This window comes from Pyrgilauda ruficollis, unplaced genomic scaffold, assembly GCF_017590135.1.
Source record: "Pyrgilauda ruficollis isolate IOZ18807 unplaced genomic scaffold, ASM1759013v1 scaffold13, whole genome shotgun sequence".
NCBI lineage: Eukaryota > Metazoa > Chordata > Aves > Passeriformes > Passeridae > Pyrgilauda > Pyrgilauda ruficollis.
In genome coordinates, this window is record NW_024511432.1 from 9,378,798 (window position 1) to 9,396,838 (window position 18,041).

The 18,041-nt window shown below is 37.4% G+C and overlaps 1 protein-coding gene across 8 annotated transcripts in view; it reads right to left on the reverse strand.

The window, feature by feature from the left end:
* The window catches only part of CHD9 (chromodomain helicase DNA binding protein 9), an 87,435-nt gene that overhangs the window by 37,090 nt on the left and 32,304 nt on the right, over positions 1-18,041 (reverse strand). For 6 of the 8 annotated variants that reach the window (XM_041458610.1, XM_041458611.1, XM_041458612.1 and 3 more), the window contains 5 exons: positions 14,466-14,800; positions 5,239-5,350; positions 1,913-2,062; positions 704-772; positions 561-616 (listed from right to left, as the gene is read on the reverse strand). In XM_041458610.1, the coding sequence (XP_041314544.1) occupies positions 561-616; positions 704-772; positions 1,913-2,062; positions 5,239-5,350; positions 14,466-14,800 (722 nt within the window). Of the gene's footprint in view, positions 1-560; positions 617-703; positions 773-1,912; positions 2,063-5,238; positions 5,351-14,465; positions 14,801-15,611; positions 15,734-15,938; positions 16,180-18,041 lie in introns of those variants that run through there. The other 2 variants (XM_041458613.1, XM_041458615.1) reach the window with 2 other exon arrangements.

Sequence of the window (18,041 nt, forward strand, 5' to 3'; positions counted from 1 at the left end):
ATGCAAAATTTAAAATAAGCTTGGATTTTCAGCATCAAGAATTGAGTAGTGGCAGGAAAACAGATATTAAATTTAAAATAAAATATGGAAAAAGTTCTTTTTTCTACCTGCAATTTTTTATTTCTTTTGATTTAAATTCATTTCTATCACAGGTTTTTTCTTTCTTTTTGAAACAGTAAGTCCAACTACTACATCAGCATCTCCTAAATGCATGACACTGTAAATCTGATCTAGGTTCACAAAACACCTCTGACTGAAATTCATTAAATTAAAATTTGCCTCAGGCATGCAGTCCCTGCTGAACTTAATAAATATATCCTCAATTTTATAAATATCTTCTCTAAAAAATTCTGTTCTTTGGCAAATAAAGGCTGCTAGCTTATTGGACAGTGCTGGTTTCACAGTCCTCATAGTTTTAAAATTATTACTACCATATTAAAGATTCTTAGAAATTTAAATATTACATTGGTAATGAAAAATCTCAATAAATGACAAAATAACCTTAAAACAATACAAAACTTGAGTACATAAATACGATACTCCAACTTTTTAATACTTACTAGTTCTTGTATTTTACAAAAAACTCTTCTGTGTCTACTGTCATCCCAGCAGATATCTGGAAAAGGAAGTTCAGGGAGAATGTAAAATGACAGATGCAAACCCCTTTTCAAATAAACCATTTTATCCCATGACAATCACTTACTTCTTTCTTTATTACCCTGGAGGACAAGATTTTGTCTACAATTGCTGCATCTTCTTCACTTGGATTTTCCTATAAACACACGAAAACAATGATATTATAAAACTGCAGTACGTGCCCTCTCTCTCAGGCTTAAACCTTCAACCACATGTGGCTTGTCAGAAGATGAGCAATAAAGGGAAATTTGACCTCCACCAGCGGCATCCCCTAACAGGCTGGGAGTAAAATTTAAAATCCAGAAAGAGCTATGTGCAGCAGTACAGCAAGGCTGGCACTTCCAAACAGCATCAGCTGCAGTGCTCACCTGCCAAACACACTCTGTGCAAGCACTGGGGATTCTGATGCTTGACAGACACTGTGGATGCCCTGCTGAGTTAAACTGATGCACTGGACATACCCAGAATTCAGTTATACACAACTGGAGAAGAACTCTGACAGGTGGAAAAAGAGGAAAGAAACCCAGAATTTGACAAACTCAGTCTGATCCATCTACTCTGCACACAGGCAACAACCATGCTGTGGAATCAGAGAGAGGAGGCTGTGACTGAGAATTCCAGCAGGGCTGAGATGAGACACAGATGGGATTGCACGGCTCTGCCACAACTGGGGCTGTGCTCCCAGAGCCAGAGGTGATCTGTACAGCTGCTTGCAATAGTCAGCCACCTTCCCTCTTGTCTGATTAGTTCCCAATTGTATCATCATTCTCCTTCCCTTACAATTTCTGGCACTTTTTCAAGCATCTCATAAACACTTTTCCTGTTTCTTCCCTGCCACTCTGTTTACCTCGAATGGCTCGACAGTAACTTTGAATGTCCAAGCTGAACAGTGAAGTGTAAACCTGAAAGGGTTGTGGGGAGAGGAAGGGTATCCTTTTTAAATACCTCAGTAAGCAGAAATCCCCCAAATAATTTGATGCTTCTGTAAGTCATGGTAATATCAGAACAGAGCTTTTTCATACGTCTATGCCACATAAAACATTACTTGAACTATATCCATCTTTAGTCTTATTCTTAACTTCAATTAAATCAACAGATGTTTGGAATACAAAAAAAAATAGTAAGAAGTAATTTCTTACAGTTTTGAAGATCTTAGAAAAATGTCACAATAAACTGTGGCTTAGAAACAATAATGTATTACAAGGTAGGAGCTTCATTCACTGAACTACCCGAGACAAATAGAAAGTTCCCACAGACCAAGCCAATTTTTACTTACCACAAATAATTGTAAAGGCTGCTCAGCAGGTAAAGGGGCAGAATTCTTCTTGATTTTAACAGAAACTTTAGCTGCTTCTTCTTCTGATTGTTTCCCTTCTCCTTCTTCAGCATATTTTTTCCTTTTAACTTGACGATTTGATCTTCTCTTCTGCCATGGAGGAGAAAGGAAAGAGATGGAGGTTTTACCCCAAATTCCCCCTAACCTGAGCTGCACGTTCTGGGTCACTCTAAGCAATACTTCAGCTGTACCTACAACCAAAGGTCAACATCTGATAACAAACATGAAATAAAGTACCTCTGTAATCCACTTATGTTCAATTAAACTGTTATTTTCTCTTTCATGTAAGCATACAATACTTTTATTTTTAGGGCTCAAAAGCAAACATGAAGCACTCTTTCAGGTATGGGAGCAAAGCTGATACATAACAGATCTTCCATGAGCCTCAGTATTTCAACAGTGATTTCCTAATGCAGTGTAACAGCAGAGTGTTACTGTCCAACTCCAGCATCAGAAGGGAAGGTATAAAATAAGCTGACGTGTCTCTACTAAATGGTGCTATACAAAAAGATTATGAAGATTTTCACTAGATCATATTGGTCAGATTGCTGATGAAATCTGACATGATGACTAATAAAGTCTGTTGCTTTGTTACTGTATTTTCTCCTCCACCTTAATCAAGGCTTGTTTAACACCACTATATGGCTTACTTTGCAGTTTCTCTCTCTAACCTATCATTCTGGTTTCTCCAAGAATCTGAGGACAACAAATTCCAGCTGAAGAAATAATGTTCAGTCAAAAGAAAATAATTCCTTCTCACTCACAGTTTCAAATACCTAAGATTATTAGGATATTGCATAACATTTCCTACCCCTCAGTACCAACATGAGACACTGCCTATTTAACCGTAAGATTAATTTGTAAATTGGATTCACTGGATAAAAATAGCAGCATCAAACTAGTCAGCTAACATTTGAAAACACTATGAACTGCTTCAGAGAACTGATCATCACAAAAATGAAAACAGCAAAACAAAAACAGTCTCTACAAAACAAATTTATTATATTGAGCTACACAGAAAAGCGTTTTTTGTGGAAGAAAATCCACTGCAGGTCGCAAGTTATATTACACTGCAGTGCTCAGCTGGGAGAACAAGTTGTGAAGAGGACAAAACCCTAAATCCTGTGGTCACAATGGCTTCTGCAGAGCAGATGTTAAGTAACAGTGAGATTGCAGCACAGGAACTTTTCTTCCTGACTGTTAATTGAGCCCTTGGTCTGGCTGGTATCTGGTAAATGACGTAGCTGTACTTTAACTACATTGCAAAAACACAGCAGTAACCTACGGGTACAAGTCCAAGAAGGGCTATGACCATTCCTCTAGAGAAGCTGCAAAAATGAAACCCCTTCATGAGCTTTCCACAGTTATGTAGATTAACTATTCTTCCATGAACGTGTGTGGTGTTAGGTGCTATCACCAGAAGGAATTTCTAGTGTAAAGACACACTAATGTCACATTATACTTAGATCAATAATAGTTTGCTGACAGAAGTAGGTTTAAAAAAAAAAAAAAAAAGCCAGGTAACATGAGCAATGCAAGATTATGTAACTGGCATTTTCAATTCTTCTCACTGTGTCTTTTCTTAAAGTATGAAGTGATTAGCAAAACATCAACATATGCTCTCCAACACATTAATACATAATCTGAGCTGTTTGGAAAAAAACTTTTGTATTTCCCTGAGCTGAGAACTATGGTCATAAACAAATAGCTCTAACACAAAAAGTGAAGTAGCACCACACATCAAAAATAAAAAAAAATAATTTAAAAAATCCATCTACTTAAGAAAGACACTTGATGTGAAACTAAGCATGCAAAATGCATTAGGGGGAAAAAAAGCCTAAAATTGCCCCCCAGAGCTTTGAAGCAGCTATTTGCAACAGAAATTAGAAACAGCTCTTTGAAAATAGAATCATGAACATATTCGAAAACTAAAGACAAAATGAATTAATGAAGTGAAGCAATTTATGACTTTCCTGCTTCTCCCCAGTTCCTTCAAAGAGAAGAGGGCAATGCTGTGACATTCTGCAACAAAAGTTATTTCTCTCTCATGCCACCCCTGATTATCTCCACCCTCTTTTCCCTTCACACCACGAGCAGCTGATTTCATGATACTCCCAGGAAAGAACTGATCTTCACTCTTTCATATTATATTTGTTGGCCTATAAATTTTTGTTTATCTGATAACAGAACATGACTAAAAAGTTACATATCCTTTCAGGTAACCTTCACCTAGGACAAGCTATCACTTCAGTTAATGAGAAGTCATTCTGGGAAATGGCTTCTGATCCCTTTTCCCCTCCAGCATTATTATCTGTGAAACACCAGAGGGCAATTCAGTATCTCATAATTGTTTTTTGAAAACTATCAGCAACTAATGCAATTAATTTTAACTCAACAGCACCTTATTTTGAATACTGATTTTGCCTCTGTGGATGAAATTGCCACAGGATAAAAACCTGTGCAGCTCCAGCATATAACCTTACTCCTTACTGGAGACTGCCCTAAAGTAAGAAGTTATAATTCTGTTACTAATGCAAACATAAATAGAATATAATCTCTTATCAACAGTTCCTATTTCTTCGTGCACAAGTTTTCAAAATAATTAGCTATGTTACTGTTATTTCAGGGCAATCTATGAAAAAACTGCAGAAAGTAAGTTACAAGAGAGCTATTCCTCAAGGGAATGACTCAACCACTTCAATTCTTCATCGGGCACTTCCTTCAGAAGTATTCCACAAGCAACTAGAGCCCATCAGCATATTGATCATTGCTGCCTTCAGATCCAACACTGCAGGAAATCTGTTCTTTCAGTTTCTACAGAAGCAGAGCTCAGGAAAAAAAAAACAACCCACCTTAAAGCTTGAAACAACCCTTTTAAAAGTTCTCAAAGAGCCAGCTTCACTGATAAATGTCCTGCCTGTTAGGCAATCTCTGCATTTTCACACTCAGCCAAAGTAAGGGTCAGGTCTAACTGCCAGCTCAGTGTTAAGTACTTACAATCTCAAATTTATGGGCTTCTGTACTGAAATAAAACAGATACAAGCAGGGCATTGATGTCCCATTATGGAAAAATCCTACCCTGTAGGATTTTCTGATTTTCAACTGAGAAAACTGGCTGATGATGAAAAGTTCTACCTATGAGATACACGGAAGTGTGAGAGTAACTGTCACTGCATCCAAGGAAGTGTAACTTTCTGGAGACAGGGGAAAAAAGTTCTGTAGACATACAGACAGACATTTATCAAGGAAGAATACCAACTACTTACCTGTGAGTCTTCATCTTTCACTGGCCGCTGTGGAGTCTGCTTAGCATCAGACAATTCATCTGAAGATTCATTTTTCCTTTTCTGCTTTTTGCCCAGGGTGATGATCAGCTTTCTGTCAGAAACAAAACCCCAGCCCCTGAGTGAATGCTGTACACCAGTGTGTGTAACTTCAGGAGCAAATCACTAGCAACTGCCATATTCCCAACAGAAAACCCAGCACCACTGTCTGAAAAAGGAGTAACAGGTCTCAAATACCCTACAGCGGACAGCACTGATCACTAGCGTTATGAACTTCTCTACAGTTACCTTGCTATCACAAATTCCTAATTATCATATACATTTTAAACTTTCACATGAGAAACAGAAAGACAAAATCCAACATTTACACCAAATCACAGTGGTAAACTACACAAGGTTAGCAGAGATAACATCTGCAGATGACAACACTAAATGATTTATCATAAAAAATTTACCATTGTAAAATGTAGCTTCCCTTATTTTTACTTAGAAAAATGAACTGTGGAGAACAATCTAAAAATCATCCAGAGCTGTTTGACATGCAAAATTTTTATCCTTAAATAAGTCACTCAATGGTAAAAATAAGGGAATTGAACAAATATTTTTTTTCTCTTAGGGGAAAAAAGAAGCTATATCCAAAATCTGGTGGTTTTATCTGTAAGCAATCTTAGAATCTCTCAGAGTATGTTAAGAACCACCATTGTGCTGAATAAATTAGTTAAACTCTAATGAAAAAGCACCAATTACCCCTCTGTTTGAATTTAAAAATTACACTGTAAATCATCAGATTTGTTTCTAACTAAAGGGTGTAAAAATATTTTTCCATATTTGAAATGTGCCAAATACACTTCTTTAAATGTGTTTACTGCGGCATAATTGTAGAATGACAAACTAGTCAAGAAAATCACACACAGAGAGCTGTCCTAAAATATGTATTTCATACAGTCTCTTATGATTAGATCTGTAACAGAGAATGAGGAAAGTGTTCCAGCATACAAGTGCTTCTGCCATGTTACAAACAAATTAAGCACAAGATTTTAGCCTTTATACAGACAATACAAGTTATTTTACAGCAATATAACATCAAATATACTGGCCACATAATGAGAACACTATTGGTGAGAATGTTAATTGTTGAAACACAACTAACAATTATTACTTCTCTTTGCAAGTGCTCAAACAAGAGAACACACATATATTTACTATGTCCAGACTAACAGTTCACATGGAACATAAGCATGTTAAATTACCAAAACACTATGGAAAGTTTAAGGACCATGGCTTACAAAAGACTGCACGTATATCTTCAGAAGCAATAAATATTTGCATTGCTTTTCAATATTTAATCACTATGTATATTCAGTGGAAAGGCTAAAAAACACCAAAACCACAAAAGATTTTCCACTCCAATTTTTTTTCAGTTTTAGCACAAAGTGAACAGCACTGATGGATGCAGGTTGAAATGAAGCTGTAGTCAGCATAATCACAGAGCTGCTTGTTCACAAGTAAATTCTGGTCCTTGGCTTTTCATTAGGTATTCTCAGTTTAATTATTACTTAGAAAACATGTTTCATAATCACAGGAAATAACTTCAGCAATGAACACACTGGTTTCCCTACTGACTTCAAGGTTAGTTTGAGCATTTTTTTCCCTTGCTTTTCAAGCTCTGATTAGGAATCATCTTTCTTTTTTTCTTGGTTTTTATTTTAAGACTTGTATTCTCGGGTATTTGTCCAATATGACACTTTCTAGTGATGGACTCGGATAATCGCTTTTTTCCACTTTTATCTCACTGTGTTTCATAAAATTTAAGTGTTACATTAGCACTTGTCACTAATATGTCAAATCAGCTAATATATTCCAACATGATGCAGACGAGGCACATTGTGACTGACCTTCTGAAACTGTTGTTAAAAGGAATTCTAGATGCCAAAATTTAACATGCATTTAAAGGGAAACCTGGTAAACTTGAGTGAGAATTTCCTGGAAGATCATTCATGAAACAATATCCACCCCACCAAGTCCCTGGTTTACACCTTGAGGGTTTGGAAAAATGGTAGGAAGTATCAATATATGCTTTCCCTGCTCTTAAATTCCTTCAAAGAAAAAGGAAAACTGAATGTTCTTTAATCAAGCAAGCGTTAAGATGTAAGTCAAGCTGGAAGAGGTCTTGGGAAGACCTGTGGTTCCTACTCGAGGCCAACTTCAGAGTGCTTTTACGTTGCTCAGCTCAGTTAAATTCCACATATTTCCAAGGCTGACAGCTGGTAGGTACCTGGGCAATCTGTTCCAAATTTTGATCCTCTTTTGTGAAATGGTAGATTAAAACAATTCCTAAATGCATGTTGCTATGTTAAATATTTGTATCTGTGCAACCACAGCTCATTCTCACTTCATGCACTACTGTTTACTATTTTAGAATCAAGGGTCCTTTAGTATTCAAGAAGCACAATATTAAGGGATATAGGGTTTACTATGGGTTCTGGTGGTGTCCATTGAATAGCAGAGGATTTTAAGGATCTTCTGTTTCAGAACACGGGGTATTTTGTGATTAGACTGCTCTAGCTACATCTTTCCTCGCACAATTGTTCCTCTCCTTTTCTTAGTTTTAATCCCTCCTTGGGTTCACCTATTGCTCAGCCCCTGCAGCCTTACACACAATTTGTCAGCTTCTGTGTTTTGCTTTGAGCTTGCACTCCCCACCCCCAGTACTTCAAAAGCATCTCCCTGAAATTTTCTACACATCTCTGCATGCTGTAGATCAGAATGTTTCTTCCTCTATATGGATATGGTGCCAATGACAGGAACAAATGCAGTTTTACTTCTCTCTGATCCAGTGCCCAGAATCACAATGCTCCTTGCTATCAAAAGTTGCTGAACAACAGTATGGTGCTAAAGTCATACATTTCTATCAGTAAAAATGCAATCTGCTCATATTTTGGCCAAAAACTTCTAAAAAAATCTGCTATGTGAAAACAATAATTTTCAGAAGCTTGTAAACTGGATCAATTCTGTGAGAAATTTTCATTGAGCGAACAAGTTCTCTTGCCAGTTTATAAATTTCTGCATGAAAGCATAAAGATCCTTGGCTAAAATCCCTTTTTCCACCCTGAAACAAACTGTTCTGAACAGAAACTATCTATTCTGTTTCTATGAAAAGTTAACAGCACACTGTAGACATGCAATAAATAATATCACCAGACTCTACTCCAATTTCACTTTCTCTTGCCTTTTAAAATTCATATTTATCTTATTACATAACATCGACAAATATTTCAACAATTAGATGTTGTAGATTTCTTCATTACATATTTTCTTCTTCTATAATTACAAACTAAAGATGTTGAGAAACTTACACCACAAAAAAGGTTTAAAAAGAAGATTTCTCATGAGCCAGTATTACTTCCGATCCTTAGCACAGGACTCCTACCATGCTTTAGAGCTACCAATAACCACTACTTGAAGAGCATTGCAACTTTTTTCTTATAAATGAAAACCAGTAAGAATGTACTTCATTCCCCTTCTGTTTTATAGCAGGGAACATGATGGAAACACTGACAGTACTCTGAACAGCTTTAAAGTGATAAATGCTTTCCAAAGCCTTCCAAAGAATGAAAAAGGAAATATTAAAGAGGATAGAAAGAAAAAGGCAACAAATACGTATTAGGCACGTCAGGAATAGAAAGTACAGCTGGCCTTTAATACATCATTCTACTTCAATTTTCCCAAAAGAGAAAACACCAAGTAACTAATTATTAGTAGTCCAGAATCATCTCTCAAATATTATCATTTGTAGCCAAAGCACTTTGTTAAATTACTAACAATAAAACTCCTACATTATCAACAGTATTAGCAATTCTTTATCACTATAAACTTTGCTAAAAATATAAAGTAGAAGTTTCCTTGACAGGATACTGTATCCTCTTGAACGAGAGTTAATTTGCTGGTATAAAACCATTTTCTCTTATCCTTTTATATGTTTAATAAATAATACTATCACAGTAATATTAGCCACTGTCTCCATCTCCAGTTGTATTTCAAATTAATAACTTCTGGACTGTGCAGTTTTTAAAACACTCCTAATAGTCTTTTTGGAACCATCAGATGGTTCAAGCTCACACCACATTGAAACAGTAAGGCCAAATAAACAAAATTACATACCAGAAGAATGACCAAACCTTGAATTTATTGCCATTTTAATCAGGACACAAGATAATGACCTTAAGAGATCTAACACAACTCAAAGATTCAGCGAGCACCCCTCCTTTCTGGCCACAGAGCTGTTCCCCTGCACCTGCCTGGCTGGCAGGGAACAGGAGGAGAAGTGCCAGCACCTCCCTCCCAGGAGATCCCAGCTGGAGGTACCCCCACCTACCCCAGCATCAGGGTGACAGAGAACCACCTCCTCTCCACCCCTCTGCCCGTGTCTCCTGAGGCAGCACCTGAGTTTATAAGGGTTTCAAACCATCTTAACACTATCAGATCAACAAGCAAAGATTATCTGTCAGAGTGCTGGGCTCTAAAACTGCTTGTTAACAGTATTTGTGAGGCCTGCTTCGAGGTACAAGGCAACAAGGACATTACTCATTTCAGCAGTGCCCAGGATCACATCCCACTTGCTGGCTTCATTGCTACATAATTCAAGGATTAATGAACAAAATCCACCAGTGCTCTTTTAACACATGAAATAATACAGCCATTTCTGGCAGCAGTTTTGAACTGAAGGACTACCACTCTGACTCAAGCATTTGTAAATGGAGTTCTTAGAATTTGGGGGACTTATTTAAACTATGCAGTGATTAAGAAAAAAGAAATTACCTAAATGTATTCAACTGATATTGTCCTTTACATCACCAGTGCAGAGCTGTTGCTTTTCATCAGGCTTGTGATATTTAATTTTATGTTTGAGTAGGTGGGAATACGTTGAGAGCTATAAAACCTAAATGCCAATCTACTTTTTTGAACAAGAGAATGTTCACAAATTCATAATTCTTCACATCAAGTGGTAAGAAGTAGACTTTTTAGATTAAATATGCATCACCTTAGATGGAAGAAGTAGAATCAATTAGAAAAAGCTTATAAATGGAAACCAGTTCTATGCAAAAATATGGAAGGGTTTAAACAGATTCCTAAATGTCAACACACCTTAGTAAACAGCCAGGATATGAAAAGTGATTCTGCTGTCTGCAGAGTAATTGTAAAGCAAATTTTGAAGAATTAACTTAAACAGTAATCAGTGCATAAAGCAACTTTGGTAATACTAAATATATTATATATACATTGTTCTAAGAATTTCTGTCATACCCTTACAATGTCCTTGGTAATAATATAATTTAGTCATTTATCTTCACCAATACTTATGGCACAGAAACTGTGCTAACCACAGAATCCAGTTCTAATAGACTTGACTGAAATGAGTAAGCATTATTTCTCTGTCTTCACAGCTCCAAGAAATAAAACCTTAATCCTCACCTTTAGAAAGAAACTACAGGCTGCCTTGAAAGTAGCTGCTAGCAATTTTTAACTAGCAATGATAAATTGAAATGATTTATGCTATACATTTTTCCTGTTCATGTAGATCTCAGAGACTCAGTAAGGAAAATATAAACAGTTAACATGAAGCCACCAAACACAAACTGATTGAGCAGCAAAAAACAGGAACTTTGAAAAATCATCCTGCCCCTAACTCTAGACCCAGTAGTTAAAACTCATCTCAATCCCAGATGAGGGCTACTCAATGTCAGTAAAAGCTGTACTGTTGTACTACATTACAATTTAAAGCACCTTTTTTTTTTTAACTGATAGCTATCAGGCATTTTTATCAAGGTCTATTCAGCAATTAGTGTTCCAGCTCTACAGTTCAACAGTTACTCTGAAAATCCTCCTCCAGAGCAACACTGAACTTGCTACACAGAATGAAGCCCTGTAAGAGGGCAAAGTCTATGATCACAATCTAAAGAAAAGTTTGCTGTTTGAGTTCTGGGCTACAGAGGGTACAACTGTGCTCTTACTGAATAGGCTGTGTTTGTTGCGAGCAGAGATATGAAAATTAAAACTACTTCTCAAACACTTCTCAAAAGCAAAAAAAAAGGAAGAAATCAATATATTTGTTAATGTTTCAGATCACTCAGCTTTGTGTTGGCCTGCAAAAATGAAACAGGAGTCACCCAAGACATACATGTGACTTCAAATCTTCTCAAACACACCCAACTCTGCATCACCTCCTGCATTGCTCTGACACTCCAAATACAAACTGAAGGACCAAATTTAACAGTTCCTGGAAGTTAAATGAGTTTGCTACAGAAAACCCTGACTGAAAAGAAATTTATTCATCTGGGATGGACATATTGCAGTAGATCTCCTTCTAAAATGGAACAGCAGATGCACCCAAACAAATTCTCCACTACTGTTAAAAAGGTATATTGATCTTATTTTTTTATTATTGTAAAACTTTACTGGTTTCAAGGTTTCACTCACAACTATATTGCTGGCAGAAAAATTAGCTCATAATAGCTTCTAACTGTTGGAAATTGTTTTCTTATCTTTTTATAACATGAGGGGGGACTTCAGGTTTTGTTTTCTGATTAAATGCAAGGAATGCCATATATACAAATATGTATATATACTTATATTATAAAGTTTTTCTCATTATTGATTGAAACAGAATTTAAATTCTTTTTTATCCCACTTTAAACAGATTTCAAAAATCTTTCAATTCAAAGAAGAAAAACATTTTCATTGAACTGAGATTTTCCCTTCCCTTCCTGCCCAATAAAGCTCTTGTCTTTTACAGGTATTATTTTAGCATAGTAAAATTTTCTTCCAGGATTCAGTCAAAGTTTATTTTAAGGTAACGAGAAAAATCAACGGAGCAACCCACACGCTTAAAAACCCAATCCTATTTTGACTTAATGATTCCAAGGACGTGCTTAGATTCATTAAGAAATATTTTTTTAAGAACAGAAGACAAGACAAAACCTTTACCAGAGCTGTTTAGTCTTACAAACTCCTTATTCTTCAATTTTGGTTTTCTCTGAATAAAACAAAATTTATTAATTACAAAATTTTTTGAACCATGGTTGAAAAGACCATGTAGTGAAGTATAGTGATGTTGTAATAATTATTCTGCTATAATATCAGCAGTTACTCTTGCACAGAAAGCAGGGTTTGGTAAGATTGTTCTTTTAAAAAATCAAGGCCTTATTGCAATTGCTGCTCTATAAAATCCCTGGGGTATTCCTCGTTAAGCAGTTATTATTTTATTTATTTATATGAATAATATACAATAGTGCTAATTCAACACAACATATTAATAATCTCTTTGAATACAAAAATGAAACATCTTGATGTCTCAAAGCATTTGACTTGCTGCTGTCCATCTAAATAAAATGGAATTCTGTGAATATGAATGGAAATCTGTAACATGGGGTGGTTCTAGAAGAGTCTTCACCACTCCTTACCGGGACCTGACTGCTCCATCTTTGGGAATGTATCCTTTATAAAGAAAGCAATGCCTAGCAGCACGACTAAGTTAGCAGAGTGCTACTGGGGCATTAGCTGATCAAGCTGGTAAATAATGGGGAGACAAACCTTCACAGCTCAATGCAAAATGACGAAACATTGACAATAATTAAATGGGAGCTCCTCTAGCAGCTTGCATGTACTCTGCATCAAACACAAACACCAGATAAAAACAGTTTGAGAAACGTCTCTTTCTCAACTGACACTGTCTGATGAAATCCTGGAAAGTGATCCTAAGTGATGTGCACAGCAAAGCATTTCCCCAAGACAAAACTGACTGCACAATCATAAATTGTAGGTAGCAGTTCACTTTTTTTTCATTAAAAAAAAAGTAAAAATATTATGGCAACTATGTAGTATATCATAATGGTGTTATTTTGGCAGGTTTTGTCAATTACCCAAAAGAATGAATAAAAAGCACACTAAGGACAAACCACAAGGTTTCATGAAACTGACATTACCTGAACAACAGTGTAAGTTTTCTGATTAGACAGACCCACAAAATGTTTGTTACAGAATATAAGTAAATTCAGAAACATGAAAGTGAAATCAGCTTCACAAAAGTACACATAGGAAATCCCACCTTAAACTAGATGGAGAAAAAAAGAAAAGGAAGCACCACTTGACGCTTACAAGCAGCACCACATGCCAACACATAAACAGAACAGAAAGAAATTAACATCATGAAATTTCACGTTAAGAATGAAGTTGGGTATAGAGCAGTAACCTTCAAACTACAGGATAACTACTCAAAATTGTTTACTCCAAACATGTAAGAAAAGCACTGATCTCTACAAGAAAAAAAGAAAATGCAGAGATATAGGCTGATTAAAATAACATTCATTTCTGCTCCATATATTAAAAAATATATATGGATATGAGACATTTAAATTTCAGAGATATGCCAGTTAATATTTCTGCTACTACAAAAAGAGCATTTATTTAGACTAAAAATCAGACTGTAACTAAGATTTCTATTTCAAGCTGAGTGATGTACTCAACACTGGAAATCACACACACTCCTTTAAAAGTAAACAGACAACATAGGTTAACTCTGGAGTCCCAAGATGAGCCAGTTCCTGAAACCCCATGAGCACCCCAAAAGCTCCTCACACCAAGATATCCACCCAGCTTGACCCAGCTGAGTCTGCAAAATATTTAAGAGGGCAGATTGAAATTATATGAGTGAAGACTACAAAGTTCTTAAAATTTTATCTTTTCAGTATGTGCTTTACTTTTAATACATGCGGTACCTGTAAGAATATTCCCCTGCCTACAAGTTCATTAAACTTCCAATTTCTCCCTGTGTAGTTTATCAAGCACACTGTACTGAAGCTACATGCCAAAATTGATAAAGACAGCATTTATAACCCAGAAAAACTCAGTTTGGAGTCAGAATGGATTACAAAACTAGATAGAAGATATTTCAGTCTATGCTTCAAAGTGAGTACAGAATATTTTAGAATCTGTATTGAAAATAATTCCTTTCAAAAGGACACTCCTACAGTGATTTTATCTAAAGAGAAAACAGAGCATTCTTGTTCCTGAATGAGAGAGTCCACACATGGACTTAATCAGGAAGAATTTTGTGTAGGCAGCAGAGGAGAACATTTTATTATCAGTAAGCAGTTTCCATTTTAATCAAGGATTTACAGTCTAAAGAGAAGGCAATATTTTAATCTACTTACCCAATTTTTGTTTTCTCTTTAATTTTGGATGAGGAACCAGTTTTCGGCTTTTTGGTCTCCTTATCCTTTGGTTTGGATTTAACTTTTCTACCCTTCTTTTCCTCTTTTCCTTCAGCTGAAACACTGGGGAAGTTTTCAGGGCTCATTACTCGTGGAATGTTTCTCTCTCCTCTCTCTTTTGCCTTTGCAATTGCTTCAGATATTATGCGATTTGCCTTCTCTTGTTTACTTTCCGAGTCTGTTTTTTTCTTCTGCTTCTTTTCAGACATTGCCCTCACCTGGGTATTCTGCAACTTAGTATAGGATCCTGAACCATCAGTCTTCTTGGAAGGAGGCTGTAGCAAGAAACAACAAGTAAATTAAATCCCCTTATTTTAAAACTAGAAAGAAAAAGTGCAAACATTTTTGACAGGGATATGCATTTTTAAAAAATGTAACTGCCAGGGACTTGTATGGACACAAAAAATGAGGAATTCCATTTATACCACAGAATGGCGTGGGTTTCAAAATAACTACATCAACTGTTGGTTTTAAACAACCAATCCCAGTACTCAAAGTCAGTAAAAATTATCGTTCTGAAATTCTCTCAGCCGTCTCCCCACCTCTGTAATTAAAGAAACCAATCCTTAACCTTTGCAGCATTCCCATACATTTGACACACACATCCAACACGTTCAGTAAAATATGAAAAAGCAAAGAGCTCCCGAAGGTAACAGCATCAGTGTTTTGCCTTTGGAAGGATACCAGAACCAGAGTTCCCTTAAAGCAGATGAATGATCTACAGGACTAACTCGGTGATGAACACAACAGATGCTCGAACAACACCAAGATTAAAAAACAGACAAAAGATAAAACCAAAACTAAAATTACACAGCTCTATATCCATAAACGGATCAGAAAGCAGCGTTTCTTTTATTTAGATCAACACAGACTCCATGCCTCGGATAAAAGACGTAACTTGTTTTTATCTTCGGGATTTTAATGCCCGTTTCATGGACGCGGAATTGTTTACGGGGCTGATGAGCTTCTCCTGCAGCCAGCCAGAAGACATGTTTTTGCTTTCCTCCCCTCCCCCTTTGAGGAATGGAAAGAATTTCCTATTCAAACACAAAACCCCAGCAGATAACAGTTATGTTACGTTCTCACCCGTAAATGCGCCTCTGCCTAGAGCAGGAAGAAAAGCCACCAGGAATTTCCAAACACATTTTCTGGCCAAACCCCGTGCACTTCCCGGGATACATGTTCTATAGGTGCCTCATGGGCGGCGGGGGCGGGAGGCAGGGACGGGGCCGCTCCCGATGCCACCTTAAAGCCCCGGGGCTGGAACAAACAGCCGGACCCAGCTCGGGAACAGCTCAAGATGGCGATGCGGCTCCCGCAGCAGCAGCCAGTAATAAGGAAGGTTATTCAATCCCATTAGCCTTTTAGCCCAAAGAACCCCTCCTCCTCCCACTCATTCAGGCTCTCACTTACCCTTCCTCTTGGCCTCTTCACTGAAGACATTTTTGGCGTCAGACAAAGACTTGCCCTCCGCTTTTCCAGCACCCCCGGCAGTGCTCAGGAGAAAAGCATGGGGAGAAGATTGCTAAATGGCCTATTTAGCGAGCGGCAGCCGGGCCGCGCACAGCCCTCGCCGAGCGCTCGTTCGCTTCAGCAGCATCCCCGCGCCCTGCCCGGCGCGCACCCGCCGCCCCCGGCCCGGCCCGGCCCCGCCGTGCGCGGACCGCCGGATCCCAACAAAGCGCGGAAAGAAACGCACAAAGCATCAAAAGGCATCAGCGCCAATATTAGCGCTGGTTAGACCCGCTCCCCGCGGAACTAGGCCAGCAGATGGTGCTACCCGTCATTATTCCATTAGGCTCCACATTTAACCCCCGCGGGGACCGGCTTTAACCCTTCGCGCTCCCCGCCCGCAGCGCCGCCCACAGCGGCTGCTCGCTCCCTGGAAAACCGTGGGAACCGGGCGCTGTGCTGCGCTGGACCGCGCTGCACCGCAACCCTGCGGCTCCAGCCCCGGGGGAGGGCACGGGGGGACAGCGGCCGAATCCCAGCCTGTGGCCTTAACAAACAGATTTTGCTCTCCAATATACTTTTTGATTTTTTTTAAATTATTTTTCTTGCATTTACTTTATTACTATACGGTGGTAACAGTGACTGTAAATCCTTTGCTGACAGGCTTCCCTGCTTCCTACAGAAAATGGAAGAACTGCTCGGTTTTATCCCTCTGCCTCTGCCCAGACCTGCGGGACCCTGCGGTGGAGACCTCCTCGGGACACGGCTCTCTGGTAAGCGCCTCTTCATTCCCAGGTTGGGTTAAAGTGCTATTTTAAAAAAATCAGACAAGTTTTAAAATACGTATTGTGAACATGTCAAATAAAACCAAAAAGAAGATTGGGGTTTTTGCAAGGTTATTTAAAAAAAAAAAAAAAAAAAAAACCAAAACCAAAAAGCTTTTGACAGCATAGCTCCATCCTAGCAATACCCTTGAATCTCAAAAGCCCACTCAAGAAGAATGAAGAAAGATCAGGACCTGATTTCTGTTTTTCTCAATATATACATATACCTTCATTTTGCAAGATATATGTTTTTCTATAGAAAATTTAAAATATGGCAAAGATTTTGAGATTGCTAAGATTAGTCATTACTCTAAAAGGTAATTTCACTTCTATTTAAGATTAATTTCAAAATTAAGTTCCTTGTCCAGTAGAAACACTAGTGGCACCAGTACTTGAAATTTATTATTTTCTTAACAATAACGCTTAAATTCAAGGATATTTCTGTAAATATGCAGCAGCATTACAAGGAAAATTACCACATTTTGATTTTACTTTTGAGAACTCTAGCCAATATGTTTCTACATTATGCTTACAGTAAATTACAGGGATTTATCGTTTGGGGTGATTATTTAATATCTTAGTAAAAATGGTTACTAATAAACTATTTTACATTTTGAGATCAGCTGAACAAAAAGAAAATACATTCCTAACCTACGCTGGGTATAATTTTAGCTCTAAAAGCCAAATACTACTAAAGCCAGTAGTGTTACATTGGTCGGTTTTTGAACATTCCTGGGCCAAAAACAAACAAACAAAAAAAGCTTAATAATTAAGTAGGTAATCCAGAAATGGTGGCTTTTTCATTAATCCTTTTACAGTCTCTTTCTAGATATTTTATTCTTTTAAAACAAAGTTTCTTTGCTGCATTTTCTCAGAGCTCAAAGCTGCTTCCCAATTTATTCCTCAACAAAATTTACTACACTCTTACTGTAGAGCTGTGAGTATGCTGGACGAGGCTCCTCTATGTTATAATTCCTCTGCGTCTTGCTCTGTACTATCCCTTCCGAGTTCTGTCTCCTGCACTGCACAAACATTAAGCTATTTGTTAGAAATCCTGGACCATGAGGTTTTTAAAATTTTGCTATGACATTTCTAACCATATGAATATTACATTAATGAAGATGCAGGAAGGCTCCAGCCAGCCATTCTAAGCCAAATAAATCTGTAAGGAAACCTTAAAAGTCACCATTGTCACAAAAACCAAAACTGGAAAGCACACAAGTGTTTTGAGATTAGAACA